We start from the raw sequence: 26439 nt of genomic DNA on the forward strand, positions 1-26439 counted from the left end.
ATTCAATGTTAATATTTTATCATCTGTATTTAGATAGTCTATAGTTTGAGCACAAAGAAATTAGACTTAGAAAATAAACTCAGTGCCAGGGTGCACTATGATTGTCATGGGCCCCATGCATTTTTGCCTTCCTGCACCTCTTCCTCCATTAAAAAAATTAATTAAAATAAAAATTATGTTTTACAACTGCAGTGTTACAAATATGAATAAATTAATATTTTATATTCAAATTTTTTAATCTAAAAGTTCATTTTTTCCTTCTATGGTTAATAGAAATTCAAATATCCCATGGACCCCTAAAAGTGTTGTGGGCCCTACACACTGTGCTAATAGATAAGACGGCACTGCTCAGTACCCTGGAATAATCTAAGACGTCTCCTCTAGAAAGGAATGGGATCACTCCTGAGTTCAGTGTTTCTTAAATTTGGCTACAAACTAAAATCAGCTGGAGAAATTTTTAAAAATACAGTATAGTCACACCTAGACCCCACCCCAGAAAATAATTAAATTCATCTTGTGTGCATTCTCAGAGAATCTATCGTTCCAAAACCTTTCCAGGTGATTACAATGGAAAGCTCAAGGTAAAACCCTTGTCTTATATTTCTTTAGACATTCAGAACCCAATTCTTCAGACAATGACTTGCATATATAAAGCAATCCAAAAATTCTACAAGAATGACAATAACAACAACAAAAGGGACACGTGTGCTTCGGCCTTGATCTTTCTCAAATGCAGAGCACTACTTTAATCTTAGCTCCATCACGGGGGCTCTTTTATAAAACACTGAGTAACAACTCTCCACTCTAATTGTTCTTTCATTTGTACTTTCATAAGCAATAAGCCTTAGGTCGAGAGGGGATGAAATCACATTTTCTGATGTATTTTTGTACCGATACAGACAGGTCCTTCTCTCTGAATATCTGAGACCATTGACTCTAATGGAGTCAGGACCATGGACAAGGCAGTGGTGCGAATGTTGATCTCCACCCAGTAGACAAGTGAGAGGCTGAAGCCAATTAGCAGGATGTCAGCACGTGTGGAAGATTGACGAATGCCTACACAGAGATCAGGATCTTTGAAACCAGGATTCAACTCCAAATTTAGGTATCCCAGTGGACTTGAGATAAAATTTATGTGTCTTGGAAAAAACTGAAAGAGCTTGAAATTCAACAGCAAATCCAAATACTTGAGCAAATTATATGACTCCGAGTACAATTGGAAAAACAATACCCTTGTGTTAACCTGATGCTTCTTCTAGATCCAAGAGCACATGCAGATTAAATCTCTGCTAAAAACCTTGTTATTTCTTTATGTTCTCTGAAATCAAGCCTAAGACATGACAGAAAGCAGTTTTGTGTCTGAATCAGATTTGTGAATTAGGGGTGACTGATAAAGAAAATAACAATAACCAAAAGCCAAACAAAACAAAACAAAATCCAATGGGAAGAAACAAGAATGAAAGTTCCTCAAAAATAAAAGAAAAATAATGAGCCGTCAAAGGGAAAGAAACTTCCCACTTGATGTAGAGAAAGAGAAACAATCATGAGTGACTTGGGTACTAATGTAGAAAATTTCCTCTCTATGGTCTCTTTCCTCTTGTTCTTGCCCAGTTGTGTAACAGAGAAAAGAGAAACTCTGAATAGGTGTAGTTAAGACCCAGAAGGAATCATGACTATAAAAGTCAGCAGTCACAGAAACAAGCTGCTGCACTTCAGCTTGATTTGTAGAAAGAAACGGACAACCCAAGGCAGAAAATAAGTCCCTTCAAAATCAAGTAGTACTTCATAACAGGCATTATTAGAAAGGGAAGCTGTATGTAATTGTCTGCTTTAAATATTGTGCTAAGTGCATATCACCTTTAAAGTATTGTGATTATTATTATAAGTTAATATTTAGTTATGTTAGTCTTATTTGGGCCTTTAAAAACATGTCTGCACATCAAAGTATTAATCTCTCCCAGGCTAACAGTGCTGTTTGAAGCAGAAAGCCACACAAGTCCCTCTGTTAACTATAGTCCAAGAAAAACTCCTGAGCCCTCCAAATGCAGGGAACAGTCTTTATTTCCCAACCCTCTCCAAATCAAATTTAATATCTGCAACTAGTTAAGAAAGTTACTCTGGTGCGCTTCAACTCACTTTTCTCCAGCAGACCAAACTGATGAAGACATGCATCTAATTTTATATTTCTCTTCCTTGGTAAGTTGCCTCAGAATAATTCCTGAGTGCCCATTAAGTGCTCAGCATGGTTTTGGTAGCTTGATTAGCCTTTTGGCATCTTTCATACCAGTAAAACAAATGATGATTACGGAAGACATGTGAAGAACAAAGCTTCCAGCTGCCTTGCAGTCCTGTCATCATTCCTTTCCTCTCTGCTTTTAATACAACGTTCCTGGGTAACATCGTCTAGTTCTACGGCTTTAACAGCCATATCTGTGAGGATGACACCAAGGCCTGTAACTCAAACCCAGATACTCCTCCAGAGTCACACCCATAAATCCCACTGCTTTTTAGGAATCTCCACTCAGATTTCCTGTCAGGCACTTCAAACTTAATGTGTCCAACACTTAACTCATTCTCATTGCCCCCAAACCTTCTCTTCCTTCTCTTATATTTGCCATTCTGCTAACCAACAGCACTCACTATCTACCCAGTGGTCCAAGCCAAAAACATAGAGTTGTCCTTGATTCACCCCCTTGTTTCACATTCAATCCCAATCTTTCAATGAATGTGTTAACTCTAATCTTGGTGTGTCTACAATTTATCCACTTCTGCTACTTGGTTCCTTTGCTTAAAGCCATGGTCATCCTAGCTGGATTACCAGTGGAAACCCTTAACTGGTTTTCTATTACCCATTTAGTATAGAGCCAGTAGGTCAAGCAAGAGTTCTTAACCATTTTTGTGCCATAGATCTCTTCTGGTAATCTGGTGAAATCTATGGACCCTTCTTAGAATGTTTTTAAATTAATACAGTAAAAACATGGGATTACAAATGAAACCATTGGGACCAACCTCCCTTTCAGAGGTTTTTCTGAAGCACAAATGTGACCATGTCATTTCCCTGGCACATGGAACACAAACCACCACTGTTTCACTATACACCACCTTACTCTTTCCTTCCCTACCTTCCCTACCCACACTGAAGTCACACTCAAAGTCATTGTTCTGTCTTATCTCTGAGCCTTTGCATATGCTGCCCTCCCTGGCAGGAATAACTTTCATCCCTTCTTTATCTGCCTCTTATAGTTTTTCCTTCAAGATTCAGTCAGCCCAGTTATCACCTCACTCAGGTAGCCCTGTCTAGAGCCCCAAGTCTGGGTAAACGCTCCTACGTGTGCTCCCACTGCACCCTGTCATAATATTTATCACATTCTACTGTTGGTTTCCTCTGCTGGATTTTTAGCTCCTTGATGATAGAGCCCATTGCTTATTCATCTTTACATCCTTTGCGGAGTACAAAGCACAGAGCAAACCCTCAATAAGTGTGTGCTGCATACATAAATGGATGAATGAGTGAACTCCCTGCCTCATTTGCTCAAAGGAAACCTCACACTCTACAGACATTACCTGGCATGGTATGAACTACTTTTCCATTTCCAAAGTAGGAGGGAATAAAAAGAAATATTTGAAATTTCTATAATTCTACAAGGGAAAAATAAATTAGCAGACAAGTATTTGTAAAATAATAGCCAGAAATACCTACATTGAATCATTTTGAGGAAAAAAATTACCACCACCACCATCTTGGGAAGCAAAGTTAGTCTCACACTTACTTCAGCTAATCTTGAATGTTTGTGGACCACCTCTGTTTTATTCATTGGCGTGAGCTGCTGCAAAACACTTCGGCTATTTGTCAAAGCCCGTGTCAATCGGGCAAATTTTGTCCAACCTTAAAAATAAGGAAAGAAAGTCTCAGTTCTTTGCACATAATAAATATGGAATCCAACATTCTTGCTAATGTTCAAAGGATCTCAGAAATAGCACGACATCCAGAACTAGTGAAAAGTATTAGTCTAAAGCATTTTATTTCTACATAGACATCATCATATATTTCAAGTATGGCTATAAAATAATGAGTAATTTTTATGTGTGACCTTTTTGTTTTGCTCATATCTACCGTATAGTCCCTGTAGCCAAGGCAGCTAGCTGTCCACAAAATCCTGTGCTCCTTCTTGCATTGCATAGGTTTGTTACTGGGAAATAGCTGCCCAGCTAGGAATACATTTCCCAGCATTCCTTGCAGCCAGGCGTGGCTCGTGTGCTTAGTTCTCACCAGTGGAATGAAAGCAGAAGTGATGTGTATCATTTCCATAAAAGCCACAACTTAAGAAGCAAGTAGGACTTCTCCGCACTTTCTCCCTCATTCTACCAGCTGGTTGCAAATGACAAGGCCCCAGGGGACAGTAAAGCCACTGAAATAGTGCAGAGAAGAATGCCATATGCCAAGGATTACCTGCCTTGGACTGTTATGTGAGCAAGAAATATGCTTCTATTGTGTTAAGCCACTGAAAGTCGGGCAATTATTTATTATAGCGGGTAGTATTACCCTAATAAAAACAGTCCTCCTGTATATTTATGTGCAGATATACACACATAAGAGAATAAAGCCCAATTTCAACAAATCTCACGTATTATGGTTCATCACACACTTCCATCTTCTTTGTAACATAGCAAAATTTTATTTCTCTTTTATCAACAACCTCAGTAATATCTAAAGATTATTTTTGGAATATCTAGAACCCTTAACAATATTTTTTAAAAGAGTAGTAACCCTAACTTCTGGGGGAAAGGGATGTGAATTTAATGAGAAAGAAATTTCTTATGGGGCCTCAAATTTCCATTACTAAAAACATTAATTTCAAGGAAATGTCAATGAGATGTGAACAAATAGAACAAAACCAACCATACTGTGCACCTGTTTCAATGATCCTTTCTCTAGGTATCTCAAAAAGTCCTAATCTATTCAAGACTCCATTGAGACCATTTGATAAATTCTATGGTATTACCCTTCACTAGGGTATCTACCAAACAACTTCTTAAAAATGAAAACTCGTGATGGTCCAAAGGAATGACTCTAATGGCGATGATGAAATTTCAGACAACGTGACAAAAAATGAAGGAAGAAATCCTGGGCAGACACCAGTCAGATGTTTTTCAAACCATACCAGGTAGGTAAGATTATACTTTACTAGTATTTTTCAGGCTAATTCTGACTTCTTTTAAGCTTTGTATTGCCCCACCAATTTAGCTGTCTCTAAGGTATCCAACAGTTGGATTGGAAAAGAAGTAAACTGGCATCAGTTGATAGAAGATACTTAATTCTTCTGTATTAATGGGCCTCATCCTAGTGATTAGAACAAAAAAAAAAATGTTAGGCTTTGGGAATTGTATGCAACCCTAAAGCTTACCCTGTGCAATGTGCTGGAGAAACAAAATACCAGATATGCCACCAGCTCTCTAAGAACTCAACATCAACGTAAAAAAGCAACATGCATTCTATATTGCCAAGCTAGGCTTTTCTTCTAAGTGCTAGACCCATGTATCTAATTGGCCATTGACCACCTCTTACTAAGATTTCTACTGGCATCTGATACTCAACATGTTCAAAATGGATCTCATCATCACCTTCTCCTCCCATCTTCAACTCTGTATCTTTCAAGTATTCCTGGTCTTGTTGAATGGCCCCAAGTTTCCCAAATCAGAAACTTGAAATGCATCATCCTCCTTCACTATTGTCTCCACTCACACATATCCAATCACTTCCAAGCCTTATAGACTATATTTTTTTTAAATCTTTTTTTTTGAGGAAGATTGCCCTGAGCTAACATCTGTTGCCAATCTTCCTCCTCTTTTCCTTTTGCTCCCCAAAGCCCCAGTAGATAGTTGTATGTCACAGTTGTACATCTTTCTAGTTGCCCTATGTGGGACGCCACCTCAGCACTGCTAGATGAGCGGTGCATAGGTCCACGCCCAGGATCCAAACCCGCAAACCCCGGGCCACCAAGGTGGAGCATGCAAACTTAACCGCCACTGGGCTGGCCCCCTTATAGACTATAACTTATCAATAAATATCCTCAAATTGACTCTCTTCTCTCCAGCCCTATTATGTCAGACAATATACCATCTTTCACTAGAGTTAGGTGACAGCATCCTAAAGACCATACTCTCTATCTGTTCTCTGACCACATATTCATCAAGGAACTCTCCACCTTGCTGTCAAAGTTCTTTCTAAAGCACAAATCTTACCATGTCCCTCCCCTATTTCAAAGTCTTTAAGAGATCCCTGGAGGCCTTCAGGATAACATTGCACATCCTTAGCGTATAGGTCATTTAGTTTCTGACCCCAAAGATTTGCTCTGCATCCATCTCCTTCCACTTCCTCATATACACTCTGCATTCCAGCCCTACTAAAATCAATAGCAAATTAAAGGAAGAATAAATTCAAAGCTAAAATTAAATCTACTAGGAATTCTCTGTATACCTTATGATATTCAGTGCTTCCATGCTTCCACATGTTATAATCTTTCTGCCCACCTGGAATGCTTTTTCCCTCCCCATATGTCTGGTTAACGCTTACCGGAACTTTCAAACTCAGTTAAAGCATTACCTCCTTCTGGAAGCTTCTTTGATCTACTCATGAGAGGTGCCTTCCTCTGTGCATTCACATCATAGGATACATACCTTACATGGCACTAACAATACTAATGCAGTTGTTGATTAGCATATCAATCACTGTCACTAAACTATTGCTCATCTCTCCATACTCAGCACTTGGTACAGGGCCTGGCATAAAATAGGCCATTAATTAATTAATTAATTAATTAATTAAAAGTTATTTGTAACTTTAAAAATAAGATTTAAAAATAAGCTTCATTTTGCTTTATTATCAGTGTGTTTTGGTTTGGTTTTGCTTCATTGGGCAAAAGTGGTGAGGATGTCTTCAGGTGACAGTAACTATGTTGGCAATAGGTATATTAAAATATTTTCTGGGGCTCATTTCTCTTTCTTACATCAAGTGAATATTATAATTGCATTGAATATTTCTAGAAACTTCCAAGTTAATCTTATACTCACTGAAGGTTCAGATTTCTAAGATAGGCAGTGTTACACCCCTTAGTACATCTGATTATTGGATTAAAAGAGAAGCCCATTTTGATTCTCTGTGTGCAATAAGTTTATCCAGAAAATATTTTGAAAAAAATAAAAGGAGATATTGGGGGCCGGCCTGGTGGCACTCTACCAGGTTTGCGCACTCTACCTCGGTGGCCCAGGGTATGCAGGTTCGGATCCCAGGCACGGACTGACACACCGCTTGTCAAGCCACGCTGTGGCAGCATCCCATATAAAGTGGAGGAAGATGGGCACGGATGTTAGCCCAGGGCCAATCTTCCTCAGCAAAAAGAGGAGGATTGGCAACAGATGTTATCTCAGGGTTAATCTTCCTCACCAAAAAAAAAAAAAAAAAAGGAGATATTGAAGGAATAAATTCAATGACACATGGAAGAATACAAATCATCAAATGGCGTGTGTTCTCTCATTTCCTAGGATCATATAGGGAAGTAAATGTGTAAGGAAGGAGAAACATGACAATGAAAGCTTATTGTCATCCTCCGGTTTTCTATTTAAAATGTCATGAGCACACACTGCTATATTTCTTAATGAGAAAGCAGCAGATCCTAATTTAAATATAAAATAAAACTTATTCAAATATGTCTCTGTGTGTGTATCTTATTTTACACATGAAGTCAATATGATCAAGGCATATTTCATCCCTTTACCTTATTTTAGTTTCCTGAAGGAAGAAAAAATTTTCAAACAGTGAAAATAGAATACACGCATTTTTCTCCATGGGTAAAAATAGGACTATCATTGATTAGGCGGCAGAAAGAAACTGAAAGAAAAACATTTGTTAATTCTTCACTTTAAAAGTGTTTTCACCTAGTGTGTTCTGAGTGAGACCACCCTTAAACATAGATGAAAAGGGAGTTTACTGCATGATATGACTTTTAGATGCCAGATCTTATTCTATCCCTGGTATCTAGTACCATGACTGGCAAGTAGTGGGCACTAGAGATGTTTTGTTGAATGAATGAATGAATGAGGAAATTAGTTAAAAAGTTAAGTGGAAATTAATACAGTATCCACATTATATGTAGTTAAAATTAAAATATTAAGAAGGATATTTGTTCAGCTCTTAGCAGGTGGTAGCATGACTCAGCTGTCTTGTGAAGGAAGAGCTTTGGGTTGGAGGAGGAGGGAAGAGTGTGGTAGTGGAGGGTGAGGAGAGAACACTGGAAATATTGAGGGTTATAACTCTGCCCTTGGAAAGAGAAGTGGGGAGTACAAGTACAAATAAACTGGTGGCAAATGTTGAGCTGACTCAGACATAGCGGAAGAGAGAAATTTAGGAGGAAATACTTGGGAAGGATTCTTACTTCCTAGAGAAATCAAAGCCAAAGTAACCATTTAGGAGCTTTGACATCAAAAAGCACTGGGAGCTGGAGAACCAATGCAAAGCCAAGGGATGTTTTGTTTCACGTTTAAATAAATGGGAGCGCTCAAAGATGAGCTCTTTGAGCTGCTCGGGAATCTTTTCATTTGTCTCTGGTTAGGGCTTTCTTTCAACTCTCAGTTCTAAACAGTCAGCATTTTTCTCAAGATCCCTACACCATCCCTTTCTCCTTACTCTCGGCAGATTACTCTGTCAAATATGTTATTGAAAAAACAGAAGCCATAAGAAACACAACAGCTTTCAACTTCCCTTCTGCCCCCTCCTCCACTAGACCCACCCACAATGGCACCTGATTCTTGCCTGAACCTTTATCACCTCATCATCTCAGAGAATTAGGTATTTGCTCTTTCCTGCTCATGCATATGTTCTGTCCCTGAACATTTAAGTGGTTTCTAGATTTTGTCACTATCGCTAACAATGCCACAGTGCATTTCCTTATGCCTATCCCTTCGTGCTCTTGGACACATCTGGAATTGCCCATGTTAGTAGCTATATTAGTTCATTTGATGTGTCGCCAACCCCCACTGTACAATCAACCTTTGAAAAAGTTGAGCAGCCACACTGTCTAGGTCAGAGAAAAAAGACACATCAGCAGTTCTAGCTTTCCCCAGCGATACATTTACTGATCTCACCTTTACAGAGACCTAACTGGTGTGACTGATTATTCAGCACAGTTCGCTGATGTTACTTAGAAGTGGTCGATACAGGGTAATGTGAACAGACAGCTGAATATGAACAGCCTAATACTTGCTCTATACATTGTTCATGGCATTATGAGAACATTTGTTCTCCTAAAAGCTCAGGATGCCAACTCCTTCTTAATAAATCATTAGTTTAGCTCTATTGGGTTGCAATTAACCTCTTTGTCATGGACTGCCTAATCTTAAAAATAAAAGGAAGTCATAGAGGCAGTTAAATCAATCTACTGGACTGCAACACAAGATTCTAATCTATAAGAAAAAAGCTTAGGTAAACAATTATACTCTTGGCCAAAGAGACTACACGGTATAATTACTCATATTTCATCTGTTGTTTCCTCTCTAAAGAAAACCATTGGCTTCCCACAAGGGGAAGGTTGCTATTTTGGCTGTTATTTTCATTCTACAGGAATTTTTTTGTCTCAATTATTGGCATCAAGATGCCATAACTATTTGGCACAGGATATTTCACACTGTAAGTGTCTTGGCAGTTTTGGAATCTGTTTGAAAATATTGTAGAGTATAAATGGGCAGAGATTTGGGCCATCTCTTTTAGAACACATATGGATGATCAACAGAATGGATTTCTTGGCTGTGATTTTTCCCTTTTGTATTATTACAAATGATGTATTGGATACCATTGACCGATTATCTGAGCCACAGTCCAAAACCTCAAGACCAGGAACAAAAGATAAAAACACTTTGCCCCCTTGAATTATTATCAGTAAATTCCGTTCGTTCAAAACAGTACAATTCTGTCAAAATCAGATTGTTCTCAACTTGTACTTCATTTTTGTAGGGAAAAAGGCAGCAGGGGATTAAGGTGTCCAATAACAATAAGTTTCCACTGGAGAGGATGAGGCAGCACAGTGCAATAAAGAGAATACGGGATTGGAAATCCATCAGACTTCGCACGTCAGGATCTTCAACAGTAAGATATAATACTAATTTTCAGAATTACAGGAATGAGCATAAAGAATGTAAAGTTCCTACACATATTAACCACTCCATCAAAACTGGTTTCCTCCAGCTTCAATGGTTTTTGCTACCGTCTGTCATGGTATTATGTCAAAAGTATTGCTGACATTGCTCAGTGTCATTAATTTTAAAGGCAAAAATCAATCTGGAATGAAGTTTTGGTGATCATAGGATCCACTAGGAGGGAGAGCTACACTCAAATTAGCTGGCTGCCGTCATGCCATAGTTACTATCCCAGACACGATTTAGAAATAAAATTCAGAATTAGCCAGTTTACTCAAGTCTCTCAACCGTATGTCTGAGTTTCTTAGTAAAAATGACCAATACAAGCAGAAGGAGATTGATGTCAATTCCAATTTTGGCAAATCCTCAAAGGATTTGGGTCCTTGCTTCAATCACTGGCCCCTTTTCACATTAAGAAGGTAAAATGCCCTTGCTCTGAGATTAAAAGTTACATTCTGGCTTGTCTGTTCTGCACCCTAAAGCCTTATTTCCTATATCCTAGGCTGACCTTTTGTTACTTAAGTATTTCTTCAGTTTTTCACATCCTCAACCTACCCCATTGCAAGCACTCTCAACTCCCTGATCCTTAAGCTCCCTGATTCTTTTCATCTTACTCACCTGACCAAATCCCAACTCTGGTTAAATCCAACTCTTCACCTATTTCTGCATCTATACACATTTGACTAAACACGAGTGGAGTAAAACACATCACCATGCTCATAGAAACTAGTGAAACTCGTGAACACTAGCCGCAAGTGGACCTTACTGCTGCTCAGCAAACCTGACAAACTCCCCCTGTCCTTCACTGCTCCACTCTCTCAGATAATCATTTCATACCTACTCCTGTCTCCTTACACCTTCAACGCTTCCTCACCTCTTTCACCATCCTTACTCACAGTTGATAACCGTGTTTCCTATTGTACTGAGAAAATAAGAAAAATCAGAAGAGAACTTCCGCCATATATTTGCTTGTTTGTCTGTCCCCCTCATTAGGATGTGAGGGAAGGAACTTTGTATCTCCAGGACCTAGAATAGTGCCTGCACCATTCTGTGTCCTCAATTAGCATTTTTGATTGGGAGAAAAAAATAGATAAACAAGGGGAATAAAATATTCCTAGAAGAGTCATGAAAAGGCTTCTGTTAAGTAACTCTGGTGCCCAAGGCTGAATCAAAAGTAAATCTACTGTCTCCAAGTCCGATGCTCCAGACCCAAATCATTTTGATATGGTGTTATCACAAAATCTCATCTGCTGTTTCCCAAAAGTTCCATGGTTGCTTTTACTTGACTCAAAAGTTGAAAAATATATTTTTTGCCAAGAATTCAAAACATGCTTTCCTATATTGCTAGCTTCATAGCAATAGGAGGATGATTACTTAATGGCATAAATATTTTATTTCTATTGAATTTTTCATATTAAATTTATAGCTCACATGAATAATAGAAAGTAGCCCACAGACACCATTCATGGTCACATTGTGCAATGCTTTCTCAGTAATCTGTGATGTACTTGAAAGGTGTGGAGGAGTCTCAAAATAAAAGTCTATTTAAAATAAGCTCTTCCTCTACAATTTCTGGCACCGGAAAGAGATAGTTTACTCTAATGCTTTTCACAATGCGGTATGATTTTCCCTATAAATTCTAATTTACATGTCTATTGAGCACATAGTTCAAAAATCGAATAGTCTGAGTTGACTGGAGTTTATTCAAAAGTCATTTTTTTGTAAGAATCAATTATGCATTTAAAAGATTGTGCCTGACAAAGAGCTCTGTGATTCTATGTGAGGATGCAGAGACGGAGGTGGAGGCAGATAAATGGAAAGGCATTAATTTGAGAAAGAAAAGTCAACTCTCAATATTAGCACCTTTTCCCCAACTACATTGTAAAACGCTGCCGACTTTCAGTTTCCGTAAATAGACTACGAGTTACTGACACCACCATTAGTTCAGCAGGCAGAAATCGTGAGGAAGGACTGCACTCTGCTTGACCAACTTCAGCCGTGCCATGAAATCACTTAAAGTAAATGAGAGAAAACAACATTCACCAAATATAAATGTAAATAAATATAAGTATAAATGTTTTTGAGGGGAAAAGACTTTTTACTCAGTGTTGCTGTCATTCATGTGTGAAGGCAAGAGAAATTCACTTGAAGAATATGTTCGCTCATAAATCGTATACCAATCATTTATCTTTTATTTTAAAATATATGTATTATTTTAAGATACAATCAGTTGTTCACTGTAGATTTTTCATAGATGTCCTTTATCAGGTTGAGGAAGTTTCCCTCTATTCCTACTTTGCTAAGAATTTCTATCATGCATGGGTGTTGGGTTTTGTCAAATGCTTTGTCTATGCCAACTGATATGATCATATGATTTTTCTTCTTTAACCTGTTGATATGGTGGATTACAGCGATTGATTTTTGAATGTTGAACCAGACTTGCTTATGTAGAATAAATCCCACTTCGTCATCATGTGTAATGCTTCTAATACATCACTGCATTCAATTTTTGTTGAGGATTTTTACATCTATAGTCATAAGAAATACTGGTCTGTAATTTTCCTGTCTTGTAATGTCTTTTTCTGGGTTTGGTGTGAGGGTAGTGCTGGCCTCAGAGAATGAGTTAGGAGAGTTCCCTCTGTTTCTATTTTCTGGAAAAGACTATGGATTTGCCAATGAAACCATCTGCATCTGGTGTTTCCTTGTTTTAGAAGTTTATTAATTATTGATTCAACTTATTTAATATATATAAAGTGATTTAGGTTACCTATTTCTCCTAGTGTGAGTTCTGGTAGTTTGTCTCTTTCAAGGAATTGGTCCATTTCATCTAAATTGTCAATTCAGTGGCTATAGAGTTGTTCAAAGTATTCCTTTACCTTCTTAATATCCATGAGATGTGCTGTGATGGCCCTTCTTTAACTTCTGCTCTTCGGAATTTGTGTCCTCTTCCTGTTTCTTGGTTAGCCTGGCTCGAGGTTTATTAACTTTAATGATCTTTTCAAAGAACGGCTTTTGGTTGTAGTGATTTTCCCTAGTGTTTTCCTGTTTTCTATCTCATTGATTTCTGCTCTAAGGTTTATTACTTCTTGTCTTCGGCTTGCTTTGCCTTCAATTGCTCTTCTTTGTCTAGTTTCCTAAGGCGGAAGCTTAGGTTATTAATTTTGTATCTTTCTTCTTTTCTCATACATGCATTTAATGTTCTACATTTCCCTCTAAACACTGCTTTTGCTGCATCCCACAAATTTGATAAGTTGTATTTTCATTTTCATTTAGCTCAAAATATTTTTTTAATTCATCTTAAGGCTTCTTCTTTGACCAACGGGCTATTTAGAAATGTGTTAATTTCCAAATATTTCAGGATTTTCTAGCTATCTTTCTGTTTTTGATTTCTAGTTTAATTCCATTGTTGTCTAAGAACATACTTTGTAAGATTTCTATTCTTTTAAATTTGTCAAGGTGTGTTTTTTTGGCCAGAATGTGATCTATCTGGTAAATGTTCCATGTAAGCTTGAGAAGAACACATATTGTGCTGCTATTGGATGGAGCACCTCGAATTTTAAAACAAACAAACATTAAACCTAAATAATATTAGAAAACTATTCTATTTTTATAATAGTATTTAAATTTGCCCTAAACTTCCCAGACACTGGGTCTATGACTAAAGGCAGACAGGTAATACAGGTCCACAAGTAAATACTTTATTCAATCTTTCAGGAGATAGAATAATACACACATTTTCAGAAACATTCACAAGTGAATTATTCTATATCATACTCTAAATGGTTTGTGTATTTTAAAGTTTTCCTCTTGCAATTTGATGCTAACCAGAAACTGAGCAGATATAATATATGTAAATTCATATGCAACGAATAAACCTAATACAATTTTTTTCTATAATTATGATTACAGTTGGAAAGACTAAAGCTTCTGTGCCAGTTTTTTTTTATGAGGTAAGAAAAAGCAATGTCTGCCAAATGCAAAGAGAAAGACATTTCATTTTCAGTCTCCTAAGAGATTATTAAAAATAACATTTCATAAAAACTACTTCTAAGGGTATTTGAAATTCTTCATTTATATGACACCAGTTTCTAATTTAAACATATTTGGAAAGAATAAAATGAGAGTAAATTACATAGAAAAGGGGATAAAAACACATGCCACTTACTACTGTTTTCTACAGCCATCTCACTGAACATCACAGTCAAGAAGACCCCAGTCAGGATGTTCACATTTTGCCAGCCACTCTCTTGATAACAAAATTGTTCTTCACATAATCTAGCAACACCTACTCAAGAGAATCTACAATCCCCAAATAGATAAAGGGTGAATAGTAACCTGAAAAGATCAACTAATCAAACTCTAGTCAATTCAACAAAATTCAATCAACTAATCAACTGTGCGCTAACAGAACTTCTCCCATACCAGCCCACAAGTGGTTATCCTTCTTGTTTCTAAAGCTTACCCTGGTAGAAGTTGCTTAAACCCCCATTGTATTGATTCTAAATTAATAATACTGTATGAAATTTCTTTCCTATGTATTATCTCAATTCCTTTTATTATAATTAAGTTAACCAATAATTATTTCAACTTGCTATTTTCATTTAAACAATATGATTGAGGAAAACTGATTCTGAACAATTACTAGCATAAATGTGCAGCAAAAGAAGGGGCACATAGTAAAATTTTGTTTTTCAGTTCAACCAATGGATTTTTTAAAAATAATAATAGTAATAATAATATTTTTAAGTGACAGCCTAATTCTTATGTAATTCCTTTGAAAATTACCTTTTGTTGAATCATCCTCTATTGGTTGTTTGAACAACGTAATATCCTTGAAAGTGCACAGGAACAAGACCACCTTTTCATGTTCATTTCTTATTGGTGCAATTTGCATATAAAACCAAACAGGGGTTCCTGTAAGAGACAGAAAGAACAACAGCGTGCGACATAGCCAGAGTAATTATTCGGTCTCCTGCCTCCCCTCTTCCTTTAGCTGCCAACTGCTATGCCAGAAACTAGCACAAAAACAACAGTATTTTAATTTTTTTCAGAATCAAAAAACCTTTAATTTTGTATCAACTGCCAGTTGCTCAAATATGAATAAACATTTTTCAACCCAAAATATCAGAATTTGAAAGTAAAACGCAGGGTGTCATTTCACAGTGCAGGAGCACAAGGGCTGTCTTGCTTCTTAAGTAATGCCAGCATCACCTTCAGGCCTGGGTCCCTACATCACTGCTGCTATCACCAACTTTTTTTCATAGTCTTACCAAGTGTGACCATTCCTACATGCTTCTCTCTTCTTGTCACTTTGAGAAGTGTTTCCAATTAACTTACACAGCAATACCTGGTGCTCTGGTAAGTAGTCCTCTTGGAGGAACATCTGAAACGCTGTTTCTATCTCAAGGCTCTCCCATCAGTCAGACAGACTCATATGATAGCTCTATGGCTTTGACCGCATCCCCACATCAGAGAGAGGGGACGGCAGCAACATGATGCCTGATGCACAGAGGTCTACCTGAAGCCTTTAAGGCAACCTTAAAGGAAAAAAAAGACATGTCTCCAGCCCTCAAGAGTCTCAGGCATCTTCATGAGCTGCTACTCCCTACCTCCCTCACTCAAAGCATGAGGCTGGACTCTGTCACCATGTTCTTCAAACAGCGGCTCCTGCAGACTCCAGAGGACAGAGAGTTTTAAGCATTCAAGGCTTAGGATTTGGACAAATCAGGAACTGGCATTATGTCAAAAAATAAATTTTTGAAGACATCAGCAATGCCTTCAAAGGACTAAATTATTCATTAAATGATAAAACACTGAAGGAATGTTCCATCAGAATCAAAAAGACACATTTTCCACCTTGTTCTCTCCAAGCCACAGGGCAGTAAAGCCTCTCCAAATAGTCTATCTTAAAGACGTAATGGCTTTGTCAGGTTTGGGATTTGGGGAGTGAAATGTGCAGCTATTAATAGTCTCTAGGTGAGAGTTGATAGCCTATTAGTGGCTTCTAGTGAAAACCCAATAAGAAGCACGTCCATACCTGTGGCCAAAATAAGTCACATAATAATGTCACCACAAAGGGGAATTGCCATTTAGACAAGATGAGGTGACTTAATTACTGGGTTCAGGAAGTCAGAGAATTAGAGAGAGTAGATTTCTACGGTAATATTCAGTTCTGACAACCAGGTTCTTTGCAACCCCAGGGGGCCTATAGAAGGACATGGCCCTTTCCAAAATGATTACAGGATGAGATAGAGACCTCAAAAACAATCACACCATCTCCCACAGAGGCTTGTCTTTGTTTTCTGTTTCTTATTTTACACAGTGTGTCCAGGAACTGTGAGTGATGTGCACAGTTTTACAAATCACCAGACCCAGACGCTAGCAGATACACGGCCTACGGCTGTTCCAACGCAGTGAGCTTGAGGCAATGGGGTCATAAACAGAGAGAAAGGGGCTTTAAAAACAAGCCATTTTCCAAGGTCTGTTAGAAATCTGAACAGAAAGAGATGATGTTACAGTTCGTAACTTCCTACGAAAACAGCAACTTTTCAAATTTCGGCATAGAGTCAGAGTTGTTTTTAAAATTGCTTTCAGATATGGAGGTAGATTTTTTTTCAAGTTGAGCTACAGGGTCAGACTTTCCAAAGCAGGTGAGTATTTGCTGAGTGGCTGGTGAAATATCCATATTCTGGATGTGGAGTTCAGGGGAGCAGGAAGTCTGGGAGAGTTAGAGTGGCCTATCGCTGCTGGAAACCTGGAGCAGTGACCTAGCACTGATTATGTGGAGTGGCCCTAGCTCCTTTGTATAGTCACAAAGAGCCATTCTCAATCATCATCCCAGGGCCACTGTTTCTTTCTCAAAGGTAGAAACAGCCCTTGCTAATCAGAGCAATGGACCTAAAGCATAGAGGTTGCAAACTGAAATGTCAGTCATGACAGATGTTGAATCAGATACCTCAATCCCCCCATCTGCAAAATGGTGTTTAACCTAATTACTTAATGGAAGTGTTGGGAGGACTTGGCATTCGAGAATTCCCAAAAGAGTTTTCAACAGTCATGTGAATTGTTCTATCTAAGGTAAAAAGAATCACAAGAATACACTCTTTTCAGTCGATGTTCAAAAGCCTTAAGCTAACTACTTACGAGACTTTTTAAAGCTGCCTTTAAGTGTCATGGAACTCCATTAAAATACATGGATAACATCTATCCTTCATAGCAAAGAAATAAAAACTCAGTGCAGATACTGCACAGAAAAGAGACACAAGTTTTCATCGGTAGTGTTGTGGGCTCTATCTCCTACGGGCTCTGAGACATTTCCACGTATATAGATACTTATCTGAAAAGAACCAGTCAGGCAGGAAACAAGGCCAGAGAATTATTTCAAGCCGTTAAAATAAAGCAAAATATCTAAACCACCTTGGAAGGAGACATTTGGAAACATAAAATTCAAGTTATCATTAACCTGATTTAAAGGATATAAACAAAACAGAATTTCCACTAAGGTATTTTTGAGAAACTCAGAAACTGTGGACTTGGCTTTGATGCTTTAAAATTAGGCAAAGATTTGTCGATTCTGCTTAAATGTCAGTGTGAAATGAACTTAGTAATATGGAATATTCTTAAATTATCTGCCAAACTCAGGGCACAGATCTAAGTCATTCAAGGGATAACAACCTTTTTGAACATGAAAAGAGGTTTCAGCATATGAGTTTACTATGAATTATCAATATGTGTTTGGACCTGGTGAAAAAGACCCAGAAAGCACCCAGAGCCTGACTTTTCCCTTGTAGAAGGCAGAGCTGATCATTTAGAATGGATTGTTTTCTAGGTGACAAGCCAACAGACATTTGGCTATGACTTCAAAGAAAAACACCTCTTCGGCCTTGATTCTAAATGAAAGATAAAATGATAAGATATTCCTCAGATAAAACCACTAAAGACTAATGTTCCCATTACCAAGTGCACTACTGTGAAACAATGCCTATGGCTGTTGTTATTCCAATGAAAGTCTATTAATAAAAAGAGAAACCTAAGTTCAATTCCAAATATTCCGTAGAGAACAAATGTTTGAAGTAAAATAGAGAGGATAAATTATGCCCAAGATCCAACAGGCACTGAACATGGAACAAGTGTTTTCTGTTGAAGCTAGAATGCTTTCCAAACTGGGGAAGAACTTTATAACTATCAATTTCCACTAAAGATAATAATTGCCTTTGCAATCATTTATCATTAACACTAAAAAAATTGACCCATCTTATGAAGTGACTGTTCATTTAAAAAAAATAAAAAGGCCAATTTGGGAAAGTAGCAAAAAGAAATAAAAGTAAGTGACTATTCAAAGAAAACAAATTAGAAAGGAGACTTGGTTGATGAGTGTATTAGCTGATTTTTTGTTTGGTTTTTTTTTCCTCCAAACTCATGGAGAATCCATATCATGAGGTCTTATGTGATTACATAATGGACAATTGACCACTCACAAATTCCATCCTAGAGAATAGCTCACAACAATCAATATAAATTTACCAGATGTGAATGGCCTGTTCTGAAAGTAATGACTATTTCCAGCAGCCTTCCACACAGAACAGTCTGAGTCTAGCAAAAGGCCATATTGGTAAAGATTCACCTTAAGTGGATGCCATATATTCACATGCTATCTATGTATGTGTGGAAAAGTAACCACACGTACCCAGTGATACCAACCACCTTTTCCTTCAACCATAAGAAGAAATGAATGAATTCCTCTTTTCATTTTTAGGTGCTGTTAACGTAACTATAGGATCTTTACCATGAGTATTAATTGCAAAACATTTTGCCACCTGAGACACACAAAACAACACACATAAATGCACCATATTTTTCTTCCGTTCCTCAAAAGTTTGCTTTTCATAGGTAGAACCATTTATTAATTTTGCTAATTTTACCAGCATCCTGTCCCTAACAAGAGAAGGAGCAAAGTTTTATCTTCTCACTACACTATAGCTCAACTATCACTTACCAAAACATAAGATTAATAAAGAGTTGGCATATCTCTTTGATAATTTCGATACTTACTGTTTTTCTTGTACAGAAGAACCTCAAAGCAGTTTGACTCGTAGTTGTCAAAAGTCTGCCTGACTTTCTCAATGGTCTTCTTGTCAGTCAATTCCCCATACATGAAACTGGAGGAAAAACAAACAATCCATTTCAGTTTTGTGTTGCTTTTCAAATGCTATATAAAATCATATAGTTGTCATCCTCTAAGTATTCAAATTTATATACGAAATATAATGTTGCTCCCACAAAATTAACTAAAATATTTAAACTGTATTTTAATCATAATTATTAACCTTCTTGCTAAAAGTTAGCTTTAGAAGTTATTCCAAACATTCAGAGAGAGAGAAAGAGAGAAGCAGTCCTCGCTTTACACACTTCCTCTATGCCCAGATTTCAATTACTATGATTGAGTTAAATAACATGAGTTTCCCAAAGCATCATTCAATTTTCAGTTACCATAGAATATTAACTGTGAATAATCACATAAAGCATAAACTTCACTGATAGCTCTTCAGTCCATAAATCACTAGTAAATAACAGATAAACAACATGATCAGTGACCAATCACCTCACTTCTTTCAAAGCCTGTCAGTATTGATCACTGTGCATCTGTTATTCAGTTGATGAACAGACAGCAAAACATGTAGTTGTGTTGCCTCCTTGTCTCTCAGTGATAAACCCACGTGACATTTTACAAAAGTGAATAATCAAAAGCAGGAATTAGCCATCAAAGATTAAAAGTTCACCAAGAAATGCAAAATGATAATGTTGGAAGTGAAATTCAAATTGAACATAAATGAAGTTATAGAAGAAACACATGACTGTGGGAATGTTGACACTGCTGCCATTTGAAAGACTCTAGATGTGCAGCCAGAAGAATTTAGTGAGGAGGAACTTATCACCCTCACTTAGCAATTGTGACTAAAAGGATCAAGGTTTCCAAGAGAACATGATGCCAGTAAAAAAAACTTCACGTTAAAGGAGCCCTAGGAGATAGTTCACAATAGCGAAAGTGGGAGGAAAGAGAGTTGAAGTCGACACAAACTTAGAAAGGACTATGACCATTCGCTAAGAGATAGAAACAAATACTCTCTGCATGTAAGTTATATTACATGGAGGCAGGTATTGTCCAAATGACTTGCGATAGTTTTTACAAAGAAATAAAACATTTTAATTGTTTCTAATATTCTCAATCACAGTGTACTAAATATTAGTTTTACTATTATTTTCATCTCCCTGCATTTATAACCAACAGTAACAGAGTTTTTAATGTTTTAACAAACATTGTTAAAGGTCAAACAATAATCATAATTTTTCCCATTGAGTATTAAGATTATATTACACGGTTTCAGTTTGCATGGTCTTTTTCACACTCCCATACCACAATGAAATGTGAAGACTCCATATTACACATACAATGCATTGGTATTCTCCTCATTTATGAGGATTTTTTAAAGATATGTATAAGTATAGCTAATAGGAGGAAAATAAAGGTGACAAATTGAAGGAAACATACAGTATTACTATGGTTAGAGGAACATACAAACCAAAACATAGATTAAAGAGTGAGCTTCTACATTCCACAAAAATTTCCTAGTGTCTGAAATATCTATTTTTCTAAGAGAACCTCACCAAAAGTCTGATAATCTATGAAATAGAACTCAGTCAAGGACTATATGCCTCTAAAACTCTATTCTTGATGCTTTCACAATCATCAGCTGTGCATCTGCTTTTAGATACACAGTTCTGCTAGTTGGTGTAATTTTCTAGATCATTTCTTCCATCAGGAAAGAGTATATGGCACTGCCAGATACCTTGAATAAGTTTTTGAAGGCCCAAGTGTATCTTTGTTATTGCTTTCTTCCAGTTTTCAGTGAGTTAGCATATTGGCCAGAGGCAATTCCAAGTGTGGTGGGGCCAAAACTTGTACAATTTTAGGGGCCCTCTTTAAGAAAAATAATACAAAATTATAAAACAAAATTAGGCACAGAGCCTTGAAAGACATCCACTCAAGTGAGGGCCCCTGAAGGTTTAAGATTCATTACCCTCATGGGAAATCTGCCCCTGAATGTATCAATCTAGGAAATTTACAACATGGAAAGCATAGTTTGTTAACAAGATCCAGCAAAGAGTAGCAGGATTCAACAGCAATGCCATACCACAACTAGAAATTAAAGAATAACTCAGGCCTATCTTATGGTAACACAAATCTAGGCAACTAGAATTCTAGAAACCAAGAAATGTAAGGAATTAGATGAGGCAGACCAAAGACTGCTCAAGCTCTGAGACATGTGAATCCTGCATTTTCAATTACAATATTTCTTTAATAAAAAAGATTTTATTGTTTCAGTGAGGAAGATTAGCCCTGAGCTAACATCTGTTGCCAATCCTCCTCTTTTTGCTGAGGAAGATTGGCCCCGGGCTAACATCCGTGCCCATCTTCCTCTATTTATATGTGGGATGCCTGCCACAGCATGGCTTGATAAGCGGTGCGTAGGTCCACACATGGGATCTGAACCCGCAAACCCCGGGCCGCCAAAGCGAAGCGCACGAACTTAACCACTATGCCACCAGGCTGGCCCCTAAAAAAGATGTTTTTAATTGTCATTCTTTTATAAAAAAATACATTTTTAACTGTCATAATAGTAAAATAAGCAAGAAAATCTCAGAATAAAATGACAGACTCTAACTGCATAATCCTACAGCTCGACTAACACATGAGCTTCAGAGCCTGCCTGAAACATGGCATTGAAAAGCCAATGTTCCTGTCAAAGCCTGGATTTCAGCTCACGTGAGTTTCACGAAAATCTCTTGAAGGTGTTACAATTTTCTCAGTTAAAGAGCATAAAGGCAAAAAAATAAAAATATTTATTTTCCAATAAACACCCTCCAAAAAGTAAAACATTAGTTTAACACTATAATAATTTTTACAGACAGGTGAACTTTTTTAATTAACCAGTTTTTTTATTGACTGTTATTTTTAATCTTAAGACACTTTAATAAAGAGAAAACATTAAAAACAAAACCAAAAAGCTTAAGATAAGGGTAATTAAGCTAATTAAATATTTGTGGTCTTTAGAAAAAGAAAAAAAAAAGAAGTATCATTTTACTCCCATTACTAAATGTCAGAGTTCTATAGTTCAATAATCTGAAATACAACATTCACAACTGGCCAACAGAAAAACATAAAAAGAAAGCAGCTACAACATAACAGGCAACTAGGATAAAAATTGTGAAAAATAAACTCTAATAGGATTAAAAATTAAGTTACAACTCAAATCAAAAAAAAAAAGAATCTGGGGGCCGGCCCGGTGGCGCAAGCGGTTAGGTGCGCGCGCTCCGCTGCGGCGGCCCGGGGTTCGCTGGTTCGGATCCCGGGCGCGCACCGACGCACTGCTTGGTAAGCCATGCTGTGGCATATAAAGTGGAGGAAGATAGGCACGGATGTTAGCCCAGGGCCGTCTTCCTCAGCAAAGAAGGAGGAGGATTGGCGGATGTTAGCTCAGGGCTGATCTCCTCACAAAAAAAAAAAAAAAAAAAAAAAAAGAATCTGCTTTGGAAATTGTAATACCACTTAAGAAGAAATACAACACAGGTCTAATTCAGCTAAAATTCTGAAGAGAAAATGAAAACAATCAATTTTTTAAATAAAGTATGAAAATTCTATAATATACTCTTCATTATTTTAGCCCTCCCAATGCTAAAATTGTCTGTCCTAAGAATATACAGGCACTTTAAGAAAAAATCCCACATTATTACAATCTGAATACATTTTAAAAGTCTTTTATTTCTTACATTGTTTCACTCATATTTTTCATTTTGAGTTTATTAAACCACATTTTTCTAGAGACAGAACATATATTTGAAGTAATGAAATGCAGCAGTTAAATAATAAAAGATACTTCAAAAGAAACTATAAAGAATGTCTGAAATGTACAGTCCATCCTTCTAGAGCAAGTGTTCTGGAGGTTAATTCAAACTAGGAAAGTATTTCCATCCAAAGTTACCCAAACTATACTGACTAAATCAGTGGTTCCACGTACTCTGTGGGTATGGCACATTTGTTTGTTTGCTTGGCTTTTTTACGGGTAAATATTGAATATCTTTATCGAGGTTTCCCTCAGCCTGACTCCAGAAGGCTGAAGCTCAATGCAGTCTTTGAATGGTTAATGGAATTTGAGGGGACCCAAGTTTCAGAAATGGTAATCATCAGGCTTTAGAAACCATATATAATAATTTTATGCAGTTTTTGTGTCTCGTATTGAATATCCTCCAGGAATACATAACGGGCACATAAAAAAAATTATAGAACATCAAATTGTTCTCTTAGACAGAACTCCAAGCTCCCCTTCAGTAATTATAAATGACTTCCACAACTGCACCGTTATTTTATTGGAAGGAAAATAAAATTAGACACACAGAAGCAATCCATCTCTTCTGTAATATTGAGCAGTCATGGTATAACAGAGGAGCACTGCACTTGGAAGATCACTTACAAGCTGTATAATTCACGGGCACAGCATATAACCAACCTCTCTGACTCTTAGTTTCCTCATCAGCAAGATGAAGGTAACGTCAATATAACTCAGAGGGTGAGGATTAAAAGGATGATGCACATGAAGTTGCAAATTATGTGTTGTACTGTGGCTGAGTTATTACTGGAATGCTTTTTATGAGTGGGGTGAGAAGAAGGCCCCTCCGGCCCCAACACCACTCCCTGGCTTCTCCACAATTCTAGGACAGGGGTTGGGCCGTGCGTGCTAACGGACAGGGTCACCGAGTCTTAAAGGGAGACACATACCACTTGTTTCTTCTTTCTTTGTGAGGCTGTGAGTAGCATAAACTCACCCATGGCCTGCCCCTGGATAATCTGGCCACTTCTCTTGCCACACTAACTGGTGGTGAGATTTGGTCTTGGAAGTACGGGGAAGTTTTCCTCAGGCCTGGCCTAGGCCATATCCAGCTTGCCTGAGCATTTGGCAGTATACCTTTCATGTATATTGTGTCCTAGGAAACTTCTGGGGACAGGTGGCTTTGGTTTATAGCAGGATTTACTTATTCTAGGATCCCTTATGCTGCCATCAAAATCACACAAACAAGCCTCATTATGAGACCTAACAGTAAGGATGGCTATAATGTTGACAGACTTTCAAGGGAGAAAGGAAGCTTACAAACTGAAAAAAAATAGAACCTAGTCATGAGTTCTGCCGATCTATCCTAATCTGCTAATGGTCAACAATGTTCCTGGACTAACACACCACAAACATTCAGTCACCACCAGTAAAGGATAACATTATCCAGAGGCTGTAGGTCACAGACTAGCAAATACTTCATCACAGAAACCACACAGATTGACTTAACGCAGTTGGCAAATGTGGTCCCCAGCTCAGAATGAGCCACAAGAGGAAAATCATCACAAAAGTTAATGGGATGATGGGCTGAGATCTGTAGTCAAAGGACCAAAAAAGAAGCCTGAGAGAGAGTAGGAGGAGAATTTAGAAACAGATACGAACACAGATTTCAAAATCTCTTATAGGGGGCCGGCCCAATGGCATAGCAGCTAAGTTCACGTGCTCCGCTTCAGCAGCCCAGGGTTTGCAGGTTCAGATCCTGGACACGGACCTTTGCACCGTTTATCAAGCCATGCTGTGGTGGCATCCTGCATATAAAGTAGAGGAAGATGGGCACGGATGTTAGCCCAGGGCCAATCTTCCTCAGCAAAAAGAGGAGGATTAGCAACAGACATTAACTCAGGGCTAATCTTCCTCACCAAAAAAAAAAAAAATTCTCAAATAAGTAATTTTGGAATAAATCAAAGCATTACTTTATATAGTGGATCATAACCAAAAGGTTTCACAACTCATTAATTTATATGGGCTTAAAAGGATTTAGATAGAATCATAAATGGTAGATCCATGACATGTAATTAAGGGAAACTAGAGATAGCACTGGACATCTCTAACCTTTGGAGTGTGACATCACTGAGGAACATCTGCCTTCAACACTTTCCCTGAGTGCCACCATGGGAAGCACAGCCCTCAGCCAAGTGGAACCAGACTGAGTGACATCCATCATGTGTAATGTGCTCTTGTTGGCTGAGATAATCCTGTGTCAATAAAACTGCTGGTGAAATATATCCAATAAAGTGTCTCTTAATATCTCTGCTTCATTATGTAACTTGATGGCTTAGGTAAAAGATTATTAATGGGTCTTCCTGAAAAAAATGATTTTGAAAGCATCTAACTACTCCAATCCTCCCCACTTACATGATTGCTCTTCTCACCCTGCAATCCTAAAAAAAAAAGAAGCAGACTGGGCTTTTAAAAGTTTCAGCTTAATGAAAGGTAAAATGCTGAAATGCTTTCTACCTAACCTATGATAGTGGGTGTTGAATGTCAGGGCCTCCCAGGGGTCATGAGATAAGATCGTATGCTTTTAAATGCAGCTCCCCCAAAGCATGTAATCTCCTTTAAACATGCAATACTTTTGTGTCCTTCAATAAACAGCAAAACAGTCCAAAGGCTTGGAAACGCCATTATTAGACAATAAAATGGACTGGATTTGAAAGTCCTAGGAATCCCGAAATGTCATAAGAATATTTTTTTGAAATTTTAGCTAAAACAAAAATGAGACAGTACATAGTACACATCAGATTTTTTAAAACAGAAAATTTAGATACTATGACGAAGTACAAGGATGTAGGAAAACTGGAACCCTCGCTCATGGCTGGTGAGAGTGGAGACAGAAGGCCACTCTAGACAGCAGTCTGATAGGAGTTAATTCACCAATTCTGCACATATTCTACTATCCAGTGATCCTATTTCTGGGCATAGAAGAAAACTTCTCACAAGATATCTATGAGGATGTTTATCTCCAAGCTGTTTGAGGTAGCAAAGTGTTAGAAGTTAGAGTTCACGACTAGCAGAAAGGATAAATAAAATGAAGACCCTGAAGACACTGGAGCACCATGAAATGGTCAGATATAATGAAATAGATTATCACATAGCAACATAAAAAAATCTCAAAAACATAGTGTCGAGTGAAAAGAGTAAGAAGCCATAAATCCTACCACATGGTATGAATTATGCAGGTCTTAAAAGCAAACACACACAAAGCAACATCATTTCAAGAATATACATATTTAATAAACAATGGAAGACGGATTAGAAAGACATACTATAATGAATAACTGTGGAAGAGAAAGGGGGATGGGATGAA

General features: G+C 37.5%; 1 protein-coding gene across 4 annotated transcripts in view; it reads right to left on the bottom strand.

Moving 5' to 3' along the window:
- Positions 1–26439, bottom strand: part of KCNH5 (potassium voltage-gated channel subfamily H member 5) — a 310565-nt gene that overhangs the window by 250846 nt on the left and 33280 nt on the right. For all 4 annotated transcript variants that reach the window (XM_058567075.1, XM_058567076.1, XM_058567077.1 and 1 more), the window contains 3 exons: positions 19240–19346; positions 14974–15102; positions 3771–3886 (listed from right to left, as the gene is read on the bottom strand). In XM_058567075.1, coding sequence (XP_058423058.1) covers positions 3771–3886; positions 14974–15102; positions 19240–19346 — 352 coding nt within the window. The remainder of the gene's footprint in view (positions 1–3770; positions 3887–14973; positions 15103–19239; positions 19347–26439) is intronic.

The sequence above is a fragment of the Diceros bicornis genome, chromosome 24, assembly GCF_020826845.1.
Source record: "Diceros bicornis minor isolate mBicDic1 chromosome 24, mDicBic1.mat.cur, whole genome shotgun sequence".
In the NCBI taxonomy this organism is placed as follows: domain Eukaryota; kingdom Metazoa; phylum Chordata; class Mammalia; order Perissodactyla; family Rhinocerotidae; genus Diceros; species Diceros bicornis.